Source organism: Python bivittatus, unplaced genomic scaffold (assembly GCF_059951505.1).
Source record: "Python bivittatus isolate LINGU-HERP-01145 unplaced genomic scaffold, Pbiv_v1 ctg000480_np1212, whole genome shotgun sequence".
NCBI lineage: Eukaryota > Metazoa > Chordata > Lepidosauria > Squamata > Pythonidae > Python > Python bivittatus.
This window is the reverse complement of record NW_028277075.1, coordinates 55,389,304-55,411,575: the sequence shown is the minus strand read 5'-3', so window position 1 is coordinate 55,411,575 and position 22,272 is coordinate 55,389,304. Positions and strand designations below refer to the sequence as shown.

The following is a 22,272-nucleotide window of genomic DNA, read 5'->3' as shown; positions in this document are numbered from 1 at the left end:
GGCACTTAGTCCGTTTATGAAATAAAGATGCTTTAGTTTGTTTCTTTCATCTCTAGGCTAAAGAGGGAACAAAGCTCCCCTTTCAGTGATGATGCCATTTTTGTCTAAGGGAAAGTGACATGTGGCAGAAGCCTTGTGCTTGCCATTAGAAACTCTGATTTGAGCAGATCTGTTGACCATATCAAAGAAGCATCAAGGGACCTCTCTTGGCCCCAAGGCAGATCTCTCAAATGGGACCCCCAACAATGGGAGAGTTCAGGGGTCCAGTTCTCCCCAGGCTGTGGCAATTGCTGGTGGATGGGAGAAAGAGGAGGTCCCATGGCTGCTTCCTCCCACTGGCATCGCAGCAGAATGCCTGAGCTTGGGGGTGGGGGGCTTGTGCAGGCACAGTGAGGAAGAAAGCCCAGAGTGGACTTTAACAGCACTTCCACTTTGCCTGCAGAAATATGATCAGGATTTTTTAATCCACAATTTGAGAACCCCTGCTTTAAACTAAATGTATTTTTCCTGGGATCATACTGTACCTGCCGAAGGCAGCTATATGATCCTGAGAAAAGACATGGCTGCTTTAAGGCATACTACAACCCTCAGGTTAACTTGTCCTCAAGCAGCACTTATAATGACCTGACCTGGAGGATGTCCCCTCTGTGGGAGCTTGTGGGATGGGCAGATGTTTGTGGGAAAAGACGGTCCCTCAAGTCACCTGGTCCTATGCTATGTAGGGCTTTAAAGGTAATAACCAGCACCTTGAATTGCACCCAGAAGCCTACTGAAAGCTAGTACTACTCACAGAGTATCAGTGTTACATGGGCATAACTAGATGTACCTATAACTACCTGTGCTGCTGCATTCTGGACCAACTGAAGCTTCTAGATGATCTTCAAGGGCAGCCAATCAGGAAGTGATTAAGGCATGAGTGACCATGAGCAGGGCCTCCCAGTCCAGGAATGGGTCACCTGGCACACAACACATAGTTGTACAAAGGCCCCCCTGGCCACAGCTGACACCTTCTCTTTGAGCAGGAACTGTGTGTCCAGGAGAACCCCCAGATTTTACTTCTTTAGTGAAAACTTGACAGTAAGAATTGTAAGTACTCCAAGAAAATAAAATAAGGAAATAAGGACAGTGGTGATATCTACTTTTGTGAGGGAAGGGGTGGTCCTCTCAGCCTTGAAGGAGGCTGTGGGGCACCCTCTCCTTAAGAGTCCATTGCTGGACCCAATTATCCTGAACAACTTTTGTCCAGTCTCCAACCTTCTCTTTCTGGGGAGGGTGGAGAGGGTGGTTGGATTTCAGCTCAGTACCTTGGAGGAAATGGATTATATGGACCCATTTCAGTCAGGGTTCAGGCCAGGGTTCAGAACAGAGACAGCTTTAATCATGCTGTCAATAACCTGTGGCACAGCCCAGATGGACATGGTGCATCCATCCTGGTGCTCCTTAATATCCCAGTGGCTTTCAGTACTGTTAATCGAGGTATCCTTTTGAATCACTTTGGGGTTGAGAGTGGGAGACCACTCAGAAGATACAGCTGGTTCAGAATGCAGCAATACTGGCAGAGGAGAGGAGAGGAGAGGAGAGGAGGGGAGGGGAGGGGAGGGGGAGGGGAGGGGAGAAGAGAAGAGAAGAGAAGAGAAGAGAAGAGAAGAGAAGAGAAGAGAAGAGAAGAGAAGAGAAGAGAAGAGGAGCACAACACTGAAAAGAAATAACCAACTATTTATTCAACAATTGTTGGGTCCCAACTTTACACGAAAGAGGAACCCCAAACAATTGGAAAACAAAGACTTTTATAGAAGTTGAGGGCAACAGGGTGGAAAATCCTAGGGAACTGGTTTGTTGCCAACTTTTGGGGAAGCTAAGCAGGTTATATGCCTATACCTATATCCATATCCATAACCTATGCAGAGCTGTTCTCTCAGGAGCGGCAGCAGCGCTGGGGAAGACCATTGTTAAGGAGACCATTGTTAAGGAGATGTACTGTACTGTGAGTGAAACTATTCTTTGGTTCAGATAGGATCTTTTAGCCCTTCAGGGTAGTCCAGACAAAAACACAACCAGGAGCATCAGCAATATCTTTATTGTAAGGTTACATTAAACAGAATCTTGCAAGACTGAAAGTATTTCTTCTCTCCTCTTTTTAGTCTCCAGAACACTAGGGAGGGTCTCTTCTGAAACGCTTCCCATACCTTTCCCCCACCTGCAGACTGAGTTGCCTCTTATCAGGCTTTGGGTCTTCATCCTGTCTCCCAAGGTCATTCCCGCATACCATCACAGGATCGCAGCAGGCTTTGTCTGGAGGCAGGGAGGTTCAAATTGGGTCTGAAAGGATTAGGCAAAGAGAGGAATTGGATTTGACCCTGGTTATGTCCAAAAGACAGGGAGGGAGTGCAGCCTCCATTTGGTTTGTTGCATCTATTTTCTCCACTACAACCACTGTTTTGTAAATTGCACAGGTTACCAGTTGGCTTTTGGGTGCAATTTAAGGTGCTGATTATCTAAAGCCCTTCATGGCATAAGGCCTGACTATCTGAGGGTCTGCTTGTCTCCTATTATTTCTGCCCGTCCAATGAGGTCAGGCAGAGTGGGCATGTTCAGAGTCCTGTCAATTAAACAGTATCACCTTGTAGGACCCAGGAATTTTGCCTTCTCTGTTGCAGTGCCTGCCCTCTGGAATGACATCCCCCAGAGATCTGTATAGCTCCCAACCTAAAGGCATTCATAAAATCATCCAAAACCAGGTTGTTCTCCCAGGCCTTGGGATAGGGTGGCTGCAGAGTCCCATGGTTTGGGGGTTTTATTGGTCATATGTAGTCTTCTGGTCATTGTGATTTTTTCCTATATATGATGTTTTTCTTTTTTAATTGTAAATCACCCAGAGTCATTAAGGAGTTAGGCAGCCTTGAAGTTGAAGAGAAATAATCTAATTTGTCCCTCTGGGGCTTCTTCCTATAGTTCTTGCCTTGTTCTGCTGGCTTATAGGTGATACCCACTAGGTTTCCTTCAGTTTTATTCCAAACATATAAACTGGTATGTCATTTCAACAGAAAATACCATTTCTGGGATCAAGATTTGGCTCTGATACCTTCAATGGCACAAAGAGCAGCTTCTTTCCCATTGCAAATCGAACCGTCTGGAGTGTGGGAGTGGGAAGGAGACAGGCTTATTACATTTACATATCTTCATTAATCTGGACACTGATTACAAGTTTCCACAAACAGGAAGCAAGTGATCTAGCCTCAATTATTTGCTAAAATGCTAGTTTCACATAATAGTACAAACACGTACTTGTAACTTCTAGCTAGTGAAAAAAGACATTGCGGGTGTGCACATCAGAAGCATTTAAAAAAAATTCTAGGAGAAAGAATAAAAGGATACATCTGTTCTCATTTTTGCAAAAGAATCTTATCTCCATCTGGCCCCTCAGCAGCTGAATCACAAATGGCTTTTAAAACTCTTTCAAATTTAGGATACTGTTATTTAGTTCTGAGGAACTTGAGAAGTGGAAATGCAGGCCTATATTTCTACTTCTATTTTCTACTCTTTTCTTTCTGCAGAGCATCTGCTGGTACTGCAGGCTTTATAAAATGGGTGAGGGAATATTGTAGGCATTTTTACTATTCTTTTTGCAACATAATTTTGATGGTAAAGGTAAGTAAAAATTGGGTGATTCCCTTTTAAACTTCAACATGCTGAAGAGATAATTGGTGAATATCATACTAACTTTTTTCAGATCTTCTTTAGCAATAAAACAAATATGAATTGGTTCCACATCTAACCTACATTTGTTCATTAGAACAAATAACATGTTATCTATGTATGTAAGGCAGAAGTAGAGTTTGCTGTTTCTATGTCATTCTCTTGGCACTGAATTTTCAATTCCTTCGACTGTCATTTTCTGAAAAGGGCAAGAGTTAACCAAATTTTAGGAAAAATGTCTATCTGGTCACCCTATTTGTTTGGTCAGAAAACATAAAACTTAGTAAGCAGTTATGCCTTTGGTGTTTCCCATGGCTATCACACATGGTCTCCTTGGAAGCAGGAAGACTAAAAACCTTATGAAGAGAACTATTTTACATTTCTTCTAAATAATTTCTATCACTAGGGCCTTTGTCCTGAAATGTAGTGTTGCCAAGAATCAAAACAATTTATGAAGCATTAGTATTAACTAAGTTATTAATATTACATCAATGTGGAAATCTTGGGCATTTTACATATTTCTCTTGACCACATGATCCTCACTGAAATGAAAGAAAGTTCTATGGAAATGTTTGCTTGAGTGCACTTAGAGTTGCCAAGTAACCTGGAGAAAAAAGTACTTTTGGTGTCTTTAATGGCAGCTTGATGTATAAGCATCACCTGTGATATCTTACAGATTCAACCACTATTAAAGGTACTCATAGGGCTAGATTCGTAGTCTGGCAACTCAAATTTGTTACCCCTTCTACCTAGGAAGAAGCAAAATGCTGAACGGCTAGCATTCTTACATTAATGAAATCACAAACAAGAGTGGGTCTGTCCATTATTTATAAATATCCAAATGGACAGTTGCTTACATGAACAGCAAGATGACTAATAAAAGGATATTCAGACTGGTTATTATCAGTATTTTCCAGGCTATAAACCTGATCAAATCTGGAAATAATGTAATTGAGTGATAAAGCAAATTGCTAATCCTGTGATCTTTATTTGAGTGATATGATGAAAGGATTAAATACAATAGCTACATCATTCACTTGTACAACTTTAATTTTTTTAAAAAATTCTCAGAAGAGCTGTTAGATATAAGTAAAAAAAACTTTATAATATTTTGCACAACATCTTACAAATCCTTAATCAGCATTTGGGAACAAATAATATCAACAAACAGAAATGGAATACCAGCAAAGTAACATCTACTTTCCATATTCCAATTAAATCTTCCAAAGATTACACTCTGAATTAATTATGTATTAATGCTTCCCAGAAGAACTGATACAAGATCAGTGTATATTGTTGAGTGTCCAGATTTGACTGTCCATATAGAACTCTTTCCTATTTACTAAACCTTTGCAAGCCAGCTTTGAATGGGGAGATCTTTTCCCATTTTTCACCAGTGTTTTAATAGCAATGGATTGAAAAAGAGTAGCTGATAATATTGCTGTTTATAAAATAAAACAAGGGAACTGTAACTCATTTGCCTTGTTAGTAAGCTTAATAAAGGAATAGAGTGCAATACTGCAGAAACAATATCAGAGATCGTTCCAAATACTTTGGACCAGAAGTCCAAGATGATTGGGCAACTCCACCACATAAGGAATCATTAAGCTGATAGAGAGGATTTATGCTCTTAGTCCCACTGGAGTAAAATGGCACATGTAAACAATTTTTATTGCTACCTCTTTTAATTTTGTGGATGTCTCTAAAAGTGGTGCAGCCCATACTTCATTCCAACTTGTATATTAAGTAATTAAATTGAAGTCATATTCCCAGAGTGTTTTTAGTGTTTTAGTCTCCTCCTTTGTGTGAAAAGTATCTAGAGTAAATTTTTAGAACACATTCTTTGAGCTGACTGATGAGGTAATGTTTAGCCTTTCAAAACAGAATGAGTCATCTCTCTCTTTTACAGAAAGATCTTCATGAACTGTAGCCAGAATATCCAAATATCTCCCAGTCTGTTTGCTATTTCTTCAGAACTTGCAGGTTTTCCTCTTATAAATAAATTTCTGAGTCTATGAATACCTTTAGACCCACAAGACATATTTGAAGCAAGGATGGTCAAAGATTAGAGAGGATATGGATGGATCTGGTTAGCACTCTAAGACTTCCTAATATCAAACATCTCTTCAAGAAAAATATTGTCTAACTGCAAACTATAAATATATTGATATGGAAGAATGGACCATCCTAAATGGTAGGCTTAGAACCTTATGTTCCTATTTTAACCCACAATATGTTGAATCCTGTATTACTTCCAATAATTATCTTAGGTGAACTTCTGCTGATTAATTACTAGATCCGATGGCTGGAGGAGCATTCTACACATATGCAACATATACTGTAGATAGTACTAAATAACAGTAACTGATGCAACATGCATTTGCCATCAATTAACCTAGAATCATAGAATTGAAAGCTCCAGGTGATATTCAGGAAGCTATTAAAGACTTGGCTATTCTCCCAGGTTGTGAGGCAGAGTGAAGGTTGAACCCCTGCTGGATTAAGGGGGGGTGGGGTGTTGGTTATATGATGTTTTTGGCCCATTCATTATTCTTGTTTGTGTTTTGTATTTTTTACTTTTAATTGTAAGCTGCCTAGAGTCACTGGAGTTGGGCGGCATATACACTGTATGTACAGTATGTATATGTATATGTAAGTAAATAAATTGTGGAGTTAGAAGACACTACAAGGATCATCTAGTTCAACTCTCTGCAATATGCAAGTAAGCCAGTTAAACCATCCTTGAGAGGTAATAGTCCAGAACATGATAGATTATACTCTTACATACTGGTCTCACCCTGAAATTCACAATAATCTTTATCTTTAATATAATGAAAACCGTTTTTTTTTTCTAGGATGAGCCAGAAAGCATTTTAACAGTGAACCTGAAGAAAAAGCCTCAAAGATGTGACTGCATGTAATTGCCAAATGAAACCAGCAACATGTATTCATTCTATGCTTCTGCACATGCACACATTCTCATATACTTTTGAACACTATTTTAAATTGACTAAGGATAAAACTGTTTTATTTATTTATTTATTTATTTATTTATTTATTTATTTATGGTACTGTTTATTTAGAATTAAATTGGTACCACATGCTGCCCTCTTGTGGAAAACAAGGATAAAAATAACTGAGAGATTATTATTCCCACAAGTCAAGAATTTAGCCCTTCATTTAGGGACAGTTCTATGGTATATAAAAAAGGAGCACATTTATATACAGCATTGGGAAAATAATTAAGGAAGCTGTGGAATAATGTGGATTGTTTTACAGAAGATTTTTTTTCCTGCATATCATAATATAACCCTATCTGAGCCATACTAATTTACTGCATTTTCTTTATTTAAATTATACTTTTAAAGGTAATTTTTAAAATATAAGCTTAACATATTTAAACAGTGAAATATAATCAATACATATCATTGCCCACTTACATGGACAAGAGAATGATCTTCTCCCCAACCCCCAACACACACAATTTTTATTCACCTAGCATGGGAAAGTCTGAGAGGATAAATATTTACTCTTCCTCCAAGGTAACCTGAATAAATGTTACTGTGCTTCCTATTCAATTGGCCACGTAGAATCTTGAGAAATAAAGGATTCTGTACAAAAATTACTATCATTCTCACTCTAAAATCAACTTGAAAGTCTACTGTACTACTCCTATTCAATGGACAAGCACAAGACTCACATCATCCTTTGGTTTGTTTTGAAATTGTGCTTTGAAAACCATTCCTTTCTCATATAACAGCAACATTTAAGCCTATGTCATCTTGGCACCTCCGAAATTCCAAAGTGGTATGAATGGACATTTCCAAAATGCTGGATCTACTGTTTTATACTGCAGCCATCATGAATTCTTGAAAGCTGCTTTTCAAGAATATCCACATCAGTCATGATTACTTATCACTGCATCACTTCCAAGACAATTGTGCAATTTTTCTAAAATAGACAATCATCTGGTGGATAATAAGAAAAAAGAAAAAAACTCCATGGAATGAAATAATTATATTTTTAATTTAAAATATACACGTTGTATACAATTGGCTCAGCAGTTTCCTCCAGACTGCCCTATATAAAGAATATAAAACAAGCCTGTACAGTTAAGAACTTCTTAAGTTTTTAAAAATTTAATATACATTATTTGTAAGGTCTCAAAAATCTGGAGACTTTAGAGCGCAACAGTCGAATGAAAGACCTTGGAAACATTTCCCTAGATTCTTGTGCTGTATATTTAAAGTAATTCTGTGGGTGTGCCAAGACATCGAACAACGCCTTTATCAGCTTCTTATCCTGAAAGAGTAAGGTCAGTTTTTTTAATCATTTGATGACGACTTGAAGAAAACAACAGGGCAAAAGCACAACATTTAATGTAGTAACCATTAAAAACTAAAGTCAGAGAAGGGCTATTAACCAGGTAATGCACTACATTCTTTTTATTTATGTCAGATTTAGATCCTGCCTTTTGTATAGGAGCTCAAGTCATTATGGATGGTGCTCTCTCTGTTTTTTTAACAACAAACCTGAGGCATGGCTTGGGCTGAGAGTCTCGGTGAATGTCTGTGGCTGAGGGTGGGCTAGACTGAGGGTTTCCTGGTGCCATTCCAATTCCTCAACCCCAAGATCACGCTGGAGCTTTTAACAGCACTTTTGTATAAAACATAGGGCTACTTTAGAAATGTTAAGATCAGCTTGAATTCCTGATATAGCCTTGCTGAGCTTTAAAATGTGGAAGAGAGAAGACTCATTATTGCCAAGCACCTTCTAAAGTTTTCTGTTGTTTTTACCACTTCACAAGCTGGAAACAGTATTTTACTGTGAAATTTCCCACCCCCTCCTTACCTACATATAGTCTCAGGGCACATGAATAAAGATATCACTTTTGGTTTTCTGCTGTAGGTAATAATGTATTTTAATCAGCTCTGCCTCAAGCAGCTTTTCAAGTAAGGGCTTGTTCCAGACAGGCAAGACAAAAAATAAAATAATAATAGTAGCAGATAGTTGCTTCTTGTTAGGAAGATATACCTACCTTTCTACCTTGGTACCCACTTCCCTCTGTCACAAGAATTTATTAATCCCCTGCCAACTCATTGCAATTCACAAACCGTAACTAACAGCATAAATCTTTTGACTATGAAAAAGCTTAATTCACATTTTCTTTCAAGCAAGTTTATAAATAAGATTACCTTAAGGATCTCTTGGTGATTTTCTGATGCATAAAGTCTACCATCTCTGACTATATCTTCTATTAGCTCCTGATAATCCTCTATTCAGAACACACAAAACAACATTAATCTTGCTTATTTGTTAAAGAATCAAAAATATTCCATTTAGGCAACAGCAGAACATTTATTTTTGAAGTAAAGCAATTAAGAAGCATCCCAGGGTGGTTGTTTTTTTTTGTAATGTACAATCAAAATTAGAGGTTTACTTTTCTGATTTGAAGATTTAATATATTCCAAAATAATTTAAATAAAAGAACTATATAAAAAAACAGAAACAAAGTTTTCCATAGTAGAATGTTGATACTACTATGTTCAAAGCACTCTTACAAACTCTTTGTGTAACACTTCAAAAACTTTTTCCTTAAGAAAAAAAAATCTACCACCAACACTCTTATTCCCTCTTGTCTTTGTATAATAAACAAAACCATTGGTCAATAGCATTTGCTATTTTTATACCAAGCATGTGATTTTAGTTCCACCAATGTGTTTTTATTATGGAAATTAGATCAAGTCTCCAAAAACTGAGATCAGAAAGTTGCCACTGATTACAGCAAAGCCAGATTTAGCTCTTTAAAGGAAGCAGATGTCAGGCATTTGGAGTTCATCGTGCAGATTTGTTTGGGGCTGGTCGTTACCCTGAGGGTAGTTCCTGTTTAAGTTGGAATAATGGCCAGAGATCACACTAAGAGAAAGCTGCTAGTTCTCTTTGCATCTGCCTGAAACACTGATTAGTCCAAAACTCAACTTCAAAGCAGAAAGTGTGAAACCACTGGAACATTATGAGAAAAGTCATTTCCTACAGCAGAGTGAAAACATATGATAGTTATTCCTAAATCTAAAAATATAATCTGAGTTTCAGTAGAATAACCAAGGAATAGAGAATTCACAGTACAGTATCACAGAGAACATATCTTGTAAAAAATGTGATATGTAAAATACAAACAACAATGAAACATTCAGAGTGTTTCTGAAAACAGATACAGAATCTGCCTTACTATCATGGCCCCAATACTTTAACAATTTCTCTTATCAGGTACAGTTAAACCTATATCATTTTATGCAGAAATGATGTATGCTGACGTGGCTGACTATAAGACGTGGCATGATTTTAGAAAGCCATCTGTCAAGTCAGACATATTTTTCTCATAAAAATCCTTTATTAAATCCTTAAGCTGCAAAAATGCAATTACTACCATTTTCTATCCAGGAATCCTAACTCTATACTCTCAAATAAACAACATATACTTGCCCCAAATAAATAGGAGTCTATATGTCTGTATTCCAGGTTAATCTCTGCCAAGACTGGCTTTCAATCCATAAAGATCTATCAACAGTTCAAGCATCAAGTAACACAATGATTGCTAATATTTTCTAAGCTATTTACACTATGATTGGAGTCATATATTGCACCAAGCCATGGTTAGCTCAACCATGGGTTTGTTGACTTAGCCATAAACTATAATTTACAAACCACAGTGACTGGGTTCGCACTGTACAGTAGGCCAAATCAACAAATCACATTATGGTTTAGCATGATGTGTGAATGCAGCGAGCGAGAGTTCCATGTACAGTCCTGGAAAGTTCAGGTGTTAAGTAGCTATTCTCTACCTATTCATCTTCTTGAGATCTTCCCTCTCTACCTTCTTCAGATATGGAAGTATACAAATCTAAATGACAAAAACACAATGCCCACCCTTCAATTCTCTTGAGTTCTAACGGTGGCTTACCATCATAGGTTACATAGGGGACCTGGAACCCTTTTGCACTATTTCCTTCATTTGATTTGAACTGGATCCACAGCTTCTTGGACCTAGAAGTGAAAGCTATAGGGCGCTCGTAGGTTTGGCAGGTTTCATATGTGGTCACCGAATTGGAGGAAGCTTCCGAACAAAATGAACAAAGGCAGACATCAGAGTCCTATTATGTTTTCTTTTCCATAAAGACCTATTATTTCCTCGATTCCTGAAGATCTCATTCAGCTATCCCACTGCCAAAGTCTCTTCTAGTGAAAAGGAGAAGGTGACTGCTTATCAGTAATCACTATATTTACCTACTGAAGCCTGCTTCGGTACAGTGTTTTCCTGGTCAGGCATGATGCTGGCTATGACAATTGAGAATTCTGGGGTGACAATCACAGTACAGTTCTATGGTGCCAGAACGGTGAAGGCTGTTCGTTACCTAAGAGGAATTTGTTTTTCAATTCCATTGCCATGTATGCAGTTTTTGTCATTGTTCCTCTCAACATAGTGTGAAAGGAGGTTGGTGCATTTTAGATTACTGTCAAGCTCTTCCCAACATTTCCAAAATAATAGTTCTGCAGGCTGTGGTGGAAAAAGATCTAGGATAGTATCTCCAGTGAAAATAAAAGATCATGTTTCACATCACATCACTACACTGATTAATAGCTACCTGGTTATACCTTAGTCATATCATTGGCCATTAATTTTATTGATGTTCTTACTACCAAAACAAGCCAATGAAACACAGATTTCCAATATCTAACATACTGCTTTCCTAACATTGCTCTTTTGTACTGTATGTAATTACTTAAATTGTACAAAGGAGCTTTCTCCACCTACAAGGCATCGATACCTTTTTCCCATGAAAAGGATGTCTTATTTACCTTTGCAGCAAGCTGAACTAATCCGAAGACAACAGCCCAAGGAAAATAAAACACTAGAATTTCAAGACAATTGGTGCATGCTCCTTTGTTCACTTAAGCATTATACGTAGGCCTATAGCCAAAGCATAGCTTTTTTATGTCACCTTATACCTGATATAACCCAGCAACAGCTGATACAATAGCGTATCTCTACAGTTACACAGGTAGTCCTCAAGTTGCGACCACTTGTTCAGTGACCATTCAAAATTATGACAGCACTAAATGAGGGGGACTTACGACTGGTCTGTGAAGTTGTGGCCATCGCAGCGTTTCTGTAGTCACTTGATTGCAATCTGGGCACTCGGGTGCCCAGCTTGTGATTACGACATTGCAATGAGCTGCAGTCACATGATTGCCATTTGCAACCTTCCCTGCTGGCTTCCCACAAGCAAAGTCAATGGGGAAGCTGGCAGGGAAGGTCCCAAGTTACTACTACTGCTTTTTCTCCTGAGCAGCCCTTGCTAAGGAATACGAGATCCCAGGGATCTTTTATCCATAGCACCCCCCACCTGCCCATGCTTTGTGGTGTCCATTCACAGCCCCCATTGGCCCACCTGTTCTCAGAAGCACCCACCCGTGGTGCCCGCCGGTGCTCAGAAGCGCCTGCTGCCCCCCTGGCCCGCCTACAATCCATAGTGCCTCCCCACAGCATCTACCCACCACCCTGCACTCCTTGCCTGGGACTCCCACCTCTTCCTGCTTAATGAGCTGCATGGTCCTGGGGTTACAACGGTAACCAGGACTGCCAGGATTGCTGCTGCTAAGCAATGCAGTCACATGACATCTTAGCGATGGAAATTCCAGTCCCAGTTGCTGTCATAACCTGAGAACTACCTGTACTGTATCTCCAGAAATGTAAAAAGGGCTCGATACATGAAGTATCATAGCACTGTCTAAAATACATTATTCCTCCTTTTTTCTGTCATCTTAATATCAGAATGTTTGCAAAATCTGGTTGTCACTGGAAGCTGTGGCACTACATTTTAGAGTTTAATTTCATGAGACTGGCTTTGGCTCAGGCAAAAGGCTAATATGAAGAGCTGCATGTCACACAAAAATCCAGAAGAACAAAATCACTTCATTTTGACTTACAACTTTTTCTCATCACCAAGTAGTCGCCACATTCATCTTCTATTGGTAAAAATATTTCTGGAACCACAATCAAAATGCGGCGCTTAGGAGGTGGATTTATAGTCCAAGTACACTCAGTATTTGCAGGATAATTTCCAGGATAGTTTGGGGACTCAATGTATCCAGTAAACTCTCCAAGCTCACCACCACAATGTCTGTCTGAAAAAAGAAAAAGGAATCTATTATCTATGTTATGGCCTGAGCAAAAAAAAAAAGCGGGGGAGGGGAGATAAGCAATGCCACCAAACTCATTGAACACTCTAAACCAAACAGCTTCAGCTTCTATATAGAAATCAAGCATATGGTTTCTTAAACAATTATTAGTATACAACTGCTTGCAGTAATTCATAATGAAGTATGTTCACATATAACATTATTTGTGGACCTGGTATCTTCCAAGTTTGACAAAGATGACATACACAGTCCTTCCATATGACTGTTTTACTGCACCACCAGACTGTCCCATTTACCCAAAATGTAATAGACACATGGATTGTGCCAGTGGCATCCTGGTAACCATCATTCATAACTTTTGTAGCTATTCTGATATTCATATCACTATGTTCTATCCCCTCACCGGAAGGGAGAAATCAACATGTTTGCTGATTATGCCAACATGTTTGCTGAATATGCCAACCAACCAATAATTGTCTTTATTGTCTCCAAGCTGACCAAATATTGCCACCAATCCATAGGCCTCTCCCTCATTTCACATTTTATCTAAATATATTCTCTGGACTGACAAAGAAAACCCTTCCTCCATTACAAAGACAAAAATTTCTAGCTAATGGTTTCCTTCTTCTGATCTTCTCCATGATTTACCCACACTCTCCATTCATGGAGGCTGAGGAGAAACCACTACATGTCTTAGATGGTGACAGTATTGAGTATTAAAACTGGTATGGTTGACTTGATAAATGACCTGCAATGAAAACTGGATAAGAAGAATGAAGCCCTGTTGGATCTCCTAGATCTGTTGGTGCTTTCAGTACATTGACCATGAAAGTGTTTTGGGCTGCTAGGTGGGATTAGGTTTTGGGGACACTGTTTAACAATGATTCCATTCTTTCCTCTATGGCTATGTCCAGAAGATAGTGCTGGAAGACTACTGTTCAACACTTATGCTGTTGACTGATGCCAGCTTTCCAAGATAGACCAAATTAGGAAAACAAAGTCATGCAGGTCCATTACAGGCCCAATACATTTTTTAATGTATTTATTTTTTAATTGTTGTACGTCACCTAGAGTCACCTTGTGTGAGATGGGTGGCTATATAAAATGATAGATAGATAGATAGATAGATAGATAGATAGATAGATAGATAGATAGATAGATAGATAGATAGGTAGGTAGGTAGGTAGGTAGGTAGGTAGGTAGGTAGGTAGGTAGGTACTGTAGATAGATAGATAGATAGATAGATAGATAGATAGATAGATAGATAGATAGATAGATAGATAGATAGATAGATAGAGGTTACAGTAGCAAAATCTTGCAAGTCTGAATGTGCTTCCCCTTTCTCTCCCTTTATCTTTGTGAGAACTAGGGAGGGTCTTGCCTGAGATGTTTTCTCAGGTTACAGTTCTGCTCTAGACTTAGGTTTCTTTTATCTGACTGTTGTCTTGGTAGCAGCTCTTCCTCCTGTCCCTCAAAATCATTCCTTACATTTATGGGTGTAAGGCTTTGGGTGGGATGTCTTTAGTAGCCTGATGGTACCCATCTCTGTTGCTCCTTACTTCTTAATTCCAAGGAATAATTGGTTGCTTTGAATATTGCCTAATTCAGTAATACACTAGGGTACGTGGGGAAGAACAAGCTGAAATGAAATCCAGACTTTGTGATATTAATTCTATACCAATGACTCCACATGGATTTCCAGTGGTTTACATATATCAATAAAACCATGAAAATCACAAATAACCCACACTCCCATTAAGACTATAATAAATCTTTCTCATAGCAACCACTCCTGACAACATTAGAGATCATATGTTCTTTGGAACATTCCATTTTAACCACCTTCTTAAAAGCTCTCAGGAAGGGTGTCTTGAGTCTGCATGGAAAGCTCATAAGGATGGAGTATATGGTGAAAAAGAAAGTTTCTGAGCCTTCCTTCCCAGAGCTCACATAGAGGGAACCTTCAGCATCCCTAAGCTAGACATATTCATTGGATGGATCAGTTCCACTTGAAGCAGGAAGTTCCACTTGAAGCAGGAAGTCCCTAAATTATCAAAGTGTTGAGCCATGTCGGGCTTTAAAGATAATGACTAGCATTTTGAATTGTACTCAGAAGTCAACCAAAGCACACCTACAACACTGGCATTATATGAATCTGGCAGTTCTTACCCAACAGTAATCAGGCTGCTGTATTCGGTGACAATTGCCTGTTTGAGGCTGTTTTAAAATGCAGCCCCATGTATAACACACTGAAGTAGTCCAACCTAGAGATGGGTAGGGATAATTGCTGTTAATGTAGATCAAACTGCAACCAGTGCACCTGCCAACGCAGAGCAAAGCCTGCACAAGCCAGGGTTACCATCTGCTTATCCAGCAGTAGCTGTGAGTCAAGGAGGCCTCCCAAGTCAGGGAAATACTGCTTTGGGGAGGTGTTACATTCTCCAGAGTAATTACCAGGGTAGGTAAAGAGCCGGAAAGTTTCTGGACAACCAGTGCCTCTGTCTTGCCAGGATTCAACTTCAGCCTTTTCTTCCCATTCAGTCACTAACAGCTCCATACATGAGCCAAGATCTTGACAACATCTCTGGCTAGGCCTGGGCAACCTGGTGGTACCCCACATGGGAGAACCTCTGGGTTGATCTCTCCTTCCCTACCATTCTTGACTGAAACTACTTACTTAAGAAGAAACAGAACTACTTTTCTATGCTGGCACTGCTGCCTGCCAGCCAAAAAAACAGCAAGCTGGATACCTTCCATAGTCCAATGATATGCAAACTCAGGCAGAACTTTTAGAAGAAAAGAGTCCCTTCTACCTATATCTAAAAATGGCAACTGCAACTTAGCCAAAGGCTTGGACCAGGGTGAAACCAGGAATCCAATAAACAAACAACAAATCCAAGGGACAAGATAAGAGACATGGTGAGACAGAATCCAGAATTCAAAGCACAGTAAGGTAAACACAACAGAGCTGAGGCCTGAGAAGTTATTCTCAGCATTTTCTCTCAGGGAGGGAGGCCAATGAATAAGCCAAGCTGAGCCACCACCCAAATGAACAGCTGAGGCACCATTAGAGTCTACTCTCCTGCTAGCCTGCTTTTTGGCCAGTCTATCTGACCTGCAGAACTCAGCCCTCTGCCGTTGTATTGTTAAGGCATGCCTCTGTTTGGGATTGAGTGGGTGAATTTCAGAGTCTCGAAGGCTATCAGTGGGTGCAAGCAGGGAGCCCTGGGGGCTTGCTGGATCTGTCCCAGCCAGAGTGGAGCTGCTGGAATCACTCCCCCCAGAACTATTATCCCTAGATGCCCCTGGCTGTAATTTTTCCTTATCATCATCAGAAGACAAGTCCAGAAGGTCACTAAAAGCTACTTTATCCCCAACTCTTCCCAGTCTTTGCAGAAGGTCCAGAAGGATATCATGGGCAATGGTACTATGAAGCCCTTTGATACTGACAAACTCAGGAAACAAGAACCACTTGGATTTCTGGAAATATCACAATTGCTACTACAGTAATATAACAGAATTTTTCAGAATTTTTCTTTAATATAACAAAAGCAATTCTCTGGTTCAATTTATACTAGCATAATTACTCTGTTACTCTGAATCCTTTTCTCACATTTTCCCCCTTTCCTGGAGTAAAAAATCTCTTCCATAAGGGTCTCTCCCTTCTCCGTGTTCCCATGGTCTGTTAGACATTCCATCACAGTACTGAAAGTCACTGAAAGGTGTAAAAGAACCAGAAGGGGCTATACTGCCCCCCCTCCCCCATACAGGCCATCAGCCCCAGCTAAGGCCATCAACCAGCCAGTGGATAATTTTTGTCAAATCTAATCAGCTCAGACAAGGTTGCAGTTATAATTGTGTGAAACTGCTCCACACACAGCCTCTGTCTGCAAATCCAATAATAGCTGAGGATGAAGGTGCACCCCCAGACTTTAAAACTGCTCTTTCAGAGGTAGTATAACTCCAACCAAAGTAGGCTGAATCTATTTAACAACAATACCTTTCTCATATGGCAAAATTAAGGTCTGCATGCTGCAATGCACTCAATCGGGGGCTACCATCTAAAAGTAACTGGTGTAAGATACAGGGATCCTATCATACCTGCATTAAAAGATTTGCACAGGTTGCCATTTTTAATTGGGCACAATTTAAGGAGTTAGTATTCACTTTTAAAGACCAAAAAGTCTTACAGCTTGACTATCTAAGAAACTCTTTCTCCCATTATGAATGCATCCAGCTGCTAAGATCCATAGAAGATGCCCTCTGGAAGCGGCTCTTGCTGTCAAAGGCCAGTCTTTCTGGCATGTAAAAGAGCCTTTTCTTGTGTTGTTCTTCAGCTATGGAGCACACTTTCTTGGGAGCTAAGTGTGGATCCCATGCGTTTAGTATTGGGAAACATACTGAAGGTGCATCTTTTTTTGCTAAGCCTTTAATTGTTAAATTATTTTGTATCAATTTTAGTATTAATTTAAATGTATGTTAATTTTTCATATTATGTTTTTGTTTTGTTTAATTTTATTAACTGTCTTTACTCACCAGAATAGAAAGGTGGGGTAGAAATGAAATGAAATGAAATGAAATGAAATGAAACGAGCCCTTTAGAAGCCAGCTGGGATACTACGTTGGAATGAGGGAGACTGGTACATCCTGTTGGCAGTGGGTAGAAGAGAGCAAACAAAGGTCTTAGGAAGCAAACCCTTAGGTACAGCTATAGAACTCTGAGTAGAAAGCCTGATCAAGCTGCTAACAGCCTCTCCTTGTTTCCACTTATATGAGCTGCATGGAGATTGGCACCAAAGAAAGCAAGGAAGTCAAACACGCTGTATCCCAAGAGGGGCCGGAATCCAACATACTAAAGAAAGTCCTTGAAAAACAGTATGAGTTTTTATGAATTTCATTCTATGAGTTAATGAGAAAGAGTGAAGGGCAGAAGTTACAGGGTATTATAGTAAAAGTACAGGATTCCTAGAAGCATTATTAAAGACTCTTACACTATGGACACCTCATATTAACTGAAGCAGCAGCAGAGCAGCAGGAGAAACTTCTTAGAGAACACATTTATACCAAAACTGAACCTAGTTGCTCTGTTATTAGACTGCCCTGACTCCTTGGCAGAATGTAAGCTGCAATTCCCCCAAGGAAAGTAATCTCATGTGATTTACTATATATAGAAATGTTACCGCAGCAACTCAAGGTGGAACTATGGCAAAGGATTCTTTAACGATGTAAAAAAAAAAAAGCCAATTGAACTGAATATAAGCAGGGCAAGTTATAACTGATCTGGATTCTAAAATTCACTGTTCTTATTTTTTGGTCATATGGCACCAATCTTTACCTTTGCAGTGCATTATGTTTGTGGATCCATCGTAATCAGTAGTTGTGTTTCCAGGACATGAAATACAGTAATTTTGTCCAAACTCAGGTTGATATGTTCCATTTGGGCAGCGGATACAACGATGCATTGTTGTATTGTAGAAGTGTCCAGGTGAGCACTGCACTATAGATGAGAATAAGAAAGCAGGTTGGACCAATAGTTTTGATAGATTATGGCATAATGTACAAGAACTTCTCTTAAAATCATTTCAAAACTATTTTTCTGAAAAGAAATTTATACAAAGTTGACATGCTCATAACCTTATATGAATAAAAGCTTATATGATTTTCATGGTATATCTGCAAACTGGTGCACTACTCACAAAGCATAGATTTTCAATACATGTGTATATTGCATAATAGACACACATAATAACATTTATGACACAAGAAGGCACAAAGGTGAAGAATATATTCAACTTCCTATAAAAAACAGAAACCTTTATAGGAAGTTCACTATTTGAAATGGCACTGAGGTTAGTCTGTCTTGCTTGATTGGAGAATATGCCAATTATTCCTTGCCTAAAAAAGTATTTTAGGTCTAACATATGATATTTTAAACTAACTGCTCTTATATTCTGGATGGTGAAAACTATTCTGGTAGGCAATAAAGCACTGTCTATCCTAGTAAATAGTACTATCGTAAATTTCAACAATTTTGCAGCTGGTGAGAGAGAGATCCTTTCACCATAAAACGTTGGGACTGAAACGTTGGGATGGCTTATGTTTTGAAGACTTGCCATTCTTACTTTTAGTCTCACAATCCTGAAACAATGTTGCACTGGTAATTTTTGTCATCAGACCTCCTCCACATGCAAAACAAGATGTCCGACCTGGCTCAGGTTGGTATGTTCCAGGAGGGCATGCAAGACAGGGCTTAAACCCATCGGCTGAATATTCACCCGGTGAACACTGTCCTGGAGTGTAGTAGAAGGATAAAAGAGTAGATATATAAAAATCTGAAGCAAGATGAGTTTAAAATTATACCAACATACAGCTGACAGAATCAAATGCTAAACCTTTAATATTTGTAAAAAACCAAAAATTTCTTGTCTTTGCTCTCAATTCTAACACTTACATGTGACTTGACTTAGAGAAAGTTGCTTACTCCTACAGTAAGAAAACAATGGCTTCCATTGTACTATGGTACCAGTCTCTCTTTCTGTTAGTAGATTTTTAATAGGCTTGTGGTGCTTTTTTACTGGAAAATTCAGATGTAATACACTTAACTAAACTATTACTAATTGAGAATTGGCTCTGTCATATGCTACTGTAAATGCTGAAGAATCATCATGATAGTTAAAAATTCAGATTTGATAGTGGAGCAAAAAAGGGATTTATTACCCTTGTGCAATTAGCATGGATTAACTTTTCCAAACTGGGGCTATGGCAAGAAGTATCCCATCTTCATAACATAGTTGTGTTTCAGTTGCTTCTTCTCCTGCCCTAGCTGTTTGTGAAAGAAAAAGCTTATACTCAAAATAACAGACTTGTGTGTATCAGTCTTGCAATTCTAATAAAAGTATTAGAGATTAATAACTTGAAACAGAGAAAGCATTCTTGTGCGCAGATAATCTGGTATTGTTATATCCGATCAGCAAGATTAAGAAGTAAAATATTTTATGTTTTTTTAAATTGCAAACAAATAGCATAATTAACTAATTGTGTCTTGTCTTAAACAATTCTCCATTCCTACCTCCTCCACTTCTACCTTTTATAAATTGTCTTCCTTTGTCTGTCTTAAAGTATACTGTTCAGAAAAACAAAACAAGGCTGCAAAATAGGATCCCAACCCATGCTGTTTAGATATACGTTGGGTCCACATTTTCATGCAGATTAAGAATTGTGGGAGTTATAATCTCAACACATCTGGAGGAGACAAGGTCAGGAAAAGCTGCAAGAGGGCATAACAGCTTAATTCTCAGTGATCCTCCCTACCAGGTGTCTGTATAAAGGTATTATGATAAGTTTTTTGGGGGGGAGAAGAATTATGAATTTGCATGTCTCTCCCAATATTCTATCCCAGTTCACCTCCATTCAATGAAGTAATAAACTCATTTAGCCTAAATGCTGAATGAACAGATAATAGAAAAAAAGAGGATTATCCTTTGTTTGAAGATATTTTAACAACACCTAGTACTGCTTATCTTTTATTTATTTCCACAGACCTTGTCTTGAAAACCCACTCACTTGCAGTTAAGTTGAAGGACACACACAAGGCAGAGATGATAGTGAAACTATATTGAAAATAGTACTTTCTTAACACAAATGCAGGCCATGCGTAAATAGATGATAATGTAGAAGTAATTACATTCAATTCCTATCCTTGGTCTTTAATATCTCTGCTTCTGAACTGTTTTGATGCTCATATATTATCAAAACAGAGCTAATCTACTAGAACTGATTATATACACATCCACATTCCCTATAGATTTTCCATGTAAATCTCTGAGTAATCTATCTTCCAAATTTGCAGCAAGCAGATTGCAAAGACAAAACAAATGATTAAACTACTTTGTAAGACAATGGGTTACTGCTGCAATTGTTTGGCTATACTGTGGAGTTCTGAACTTTTAAAGAGCTGTTAAAACTGTTATGTTGTGGTTTACAGCTTCAGTAAATCACTTCACCAAATGGCTGTTTTTGTTCGGAGGAGCTAAATTGGCCTTGGCTTCATTTCAGATTATTTAAGTTCATAGAAAAAAGGCACTAACTGGTCTTGGTCAGGGATGAGGAATTTTGTTTACAGCTAATGAACTGTGTTTAATAGGGAAAATGGCCTTGGCTTATGAATAAAGCAGCAGAAGGAACCATATGCACTCGTTGCAGCAATCAAGGAATAAAATGGCATGGTAGACAGTGAGCCATAAGTCATGACACGAGGGACATGAAAAAACCCTTTTCCCCCCAACACTTTCTCCTTTGAGCTTGTACTAACTATATGCAAATTTAAAGTATTTTCCCTAGATAGTGATATTTAATTTGAATCAGAGGATATGCTATTTTCCTTTATCTAAAGGCGGATGTAATTGTAAAGGTTAGTAACACTAGTTACCAAACTATGCTTGTGGTATCAAGTAACATATCATCCACACTTCTCGACTGGAAACTGATAGTTTAAGTAAAGAGTATAGTTATTTTACAAAATGTTCTATGTTGATATTTTATTGTGCACCATGCTGAGACTTGTGAATGGGAAGTATAAAATTCACTATAAAATCAAACAAAAGGTCTGTTTTTGTTGTACTAGAAAAAAATTAGAGGATGAGTTAGATTGTTTGGCTCAAACTATTAAGCCAAACTATTCGATCAGAAGCATCATAGGGTAGAATATTTTGGGGACTCATACTGAGTAAGAATGCAGATAGAGAATTGCATGCTTGAATTCTATTCCACATTAAAATCTCTTTCATAGAAATTTAGCATGCCATGAAAAAGGAATACCATGTTAAAATCTAATATACTACCACAATTGAGATAAAGAATAATATATTAAGAACAAAGATCAAAAGAAGGTATGTTAGATCTTTGAAATTCTATTTTTCCATCAAGGTATATATGTATGTGTACATGTATGTAGTATGTATGTATGTATGCATATATCCAGTAGTATTAAATATTTTCATTGTATAATGGCTAAGAAGAAGGAGCAAATATTCCCTATCCCTTTTTCAGTAGGTAAGCACTGTTAGCTAGCAATTTTCTCCCTATATATTCATCAATCATTTGCTTATTCAGGAAAATTCTCCACAGACCCATCAAATGAGAGCCCTGGGAAAGGATCATAGCCCCATTAAGGCCAGGACAAGAAAACTCACATGTTCAATCCCTCGCATTTCCACATATGGCTAGACTCCTGTACGAAAATCTGGGCAGTGCTGCCTGTCAGAGTAAGCGATATTAGGCTAAATAAACCAATATTCATATTTTGATATAAGTTAGCTTTATAATGTATCTAACTTTTCCATACAGGGAGCACTTTCTAGAAGTAAAACTGCTGTA

General features: G+C 38.5%; 1 protein-coding gene across 14 annotated transcripts in view; it reads right to left on the bottom strand.

The window, feature by feature from the left end:
- Positions 1 to 2,116: 2,116 nt before the first annotated feature.
- Positions 2,117 to 22,272, bottom strand: part of SCUBE2 (signal peptide, CUB domain and EGF like domain containing 2) — a 71,410-nt gene continuing 51,254 nt past the window's right edge. For 10 of the 14 annotated variants that reach the window (XM_025169664.2, XM_025169659.2, XM_025169671.2 and 7 more), the window contains 6 exons: positions 19,020 to 19,187; positions 18,233 to 18,394; positions 12,685 to 12,882; positions 10,658 to 10,810; positions 8,892 to 8,971; positions 4,788 to 7,998 (listed from right to left, as the gene is read on the bottom strand). In XM_025169664.2, coding sequence (XP_025025432.1) covers positions 7,846 to 7,998; positions 8,892 to 8,971; positions 10,658 to 10,810; positions 12,685 to 12,882; positions 18,233 to 18,394; positions 19,020 to 19,187 — 914 coding nt within the window. In that variant the 3' untranslated portion in view covers positions 4,788 to 7,845. The other 4 variants (XM_088145959.1, XR_015797084.1, XR_015797085.1 and 1 more) reach the window with 4 other exon arrangements.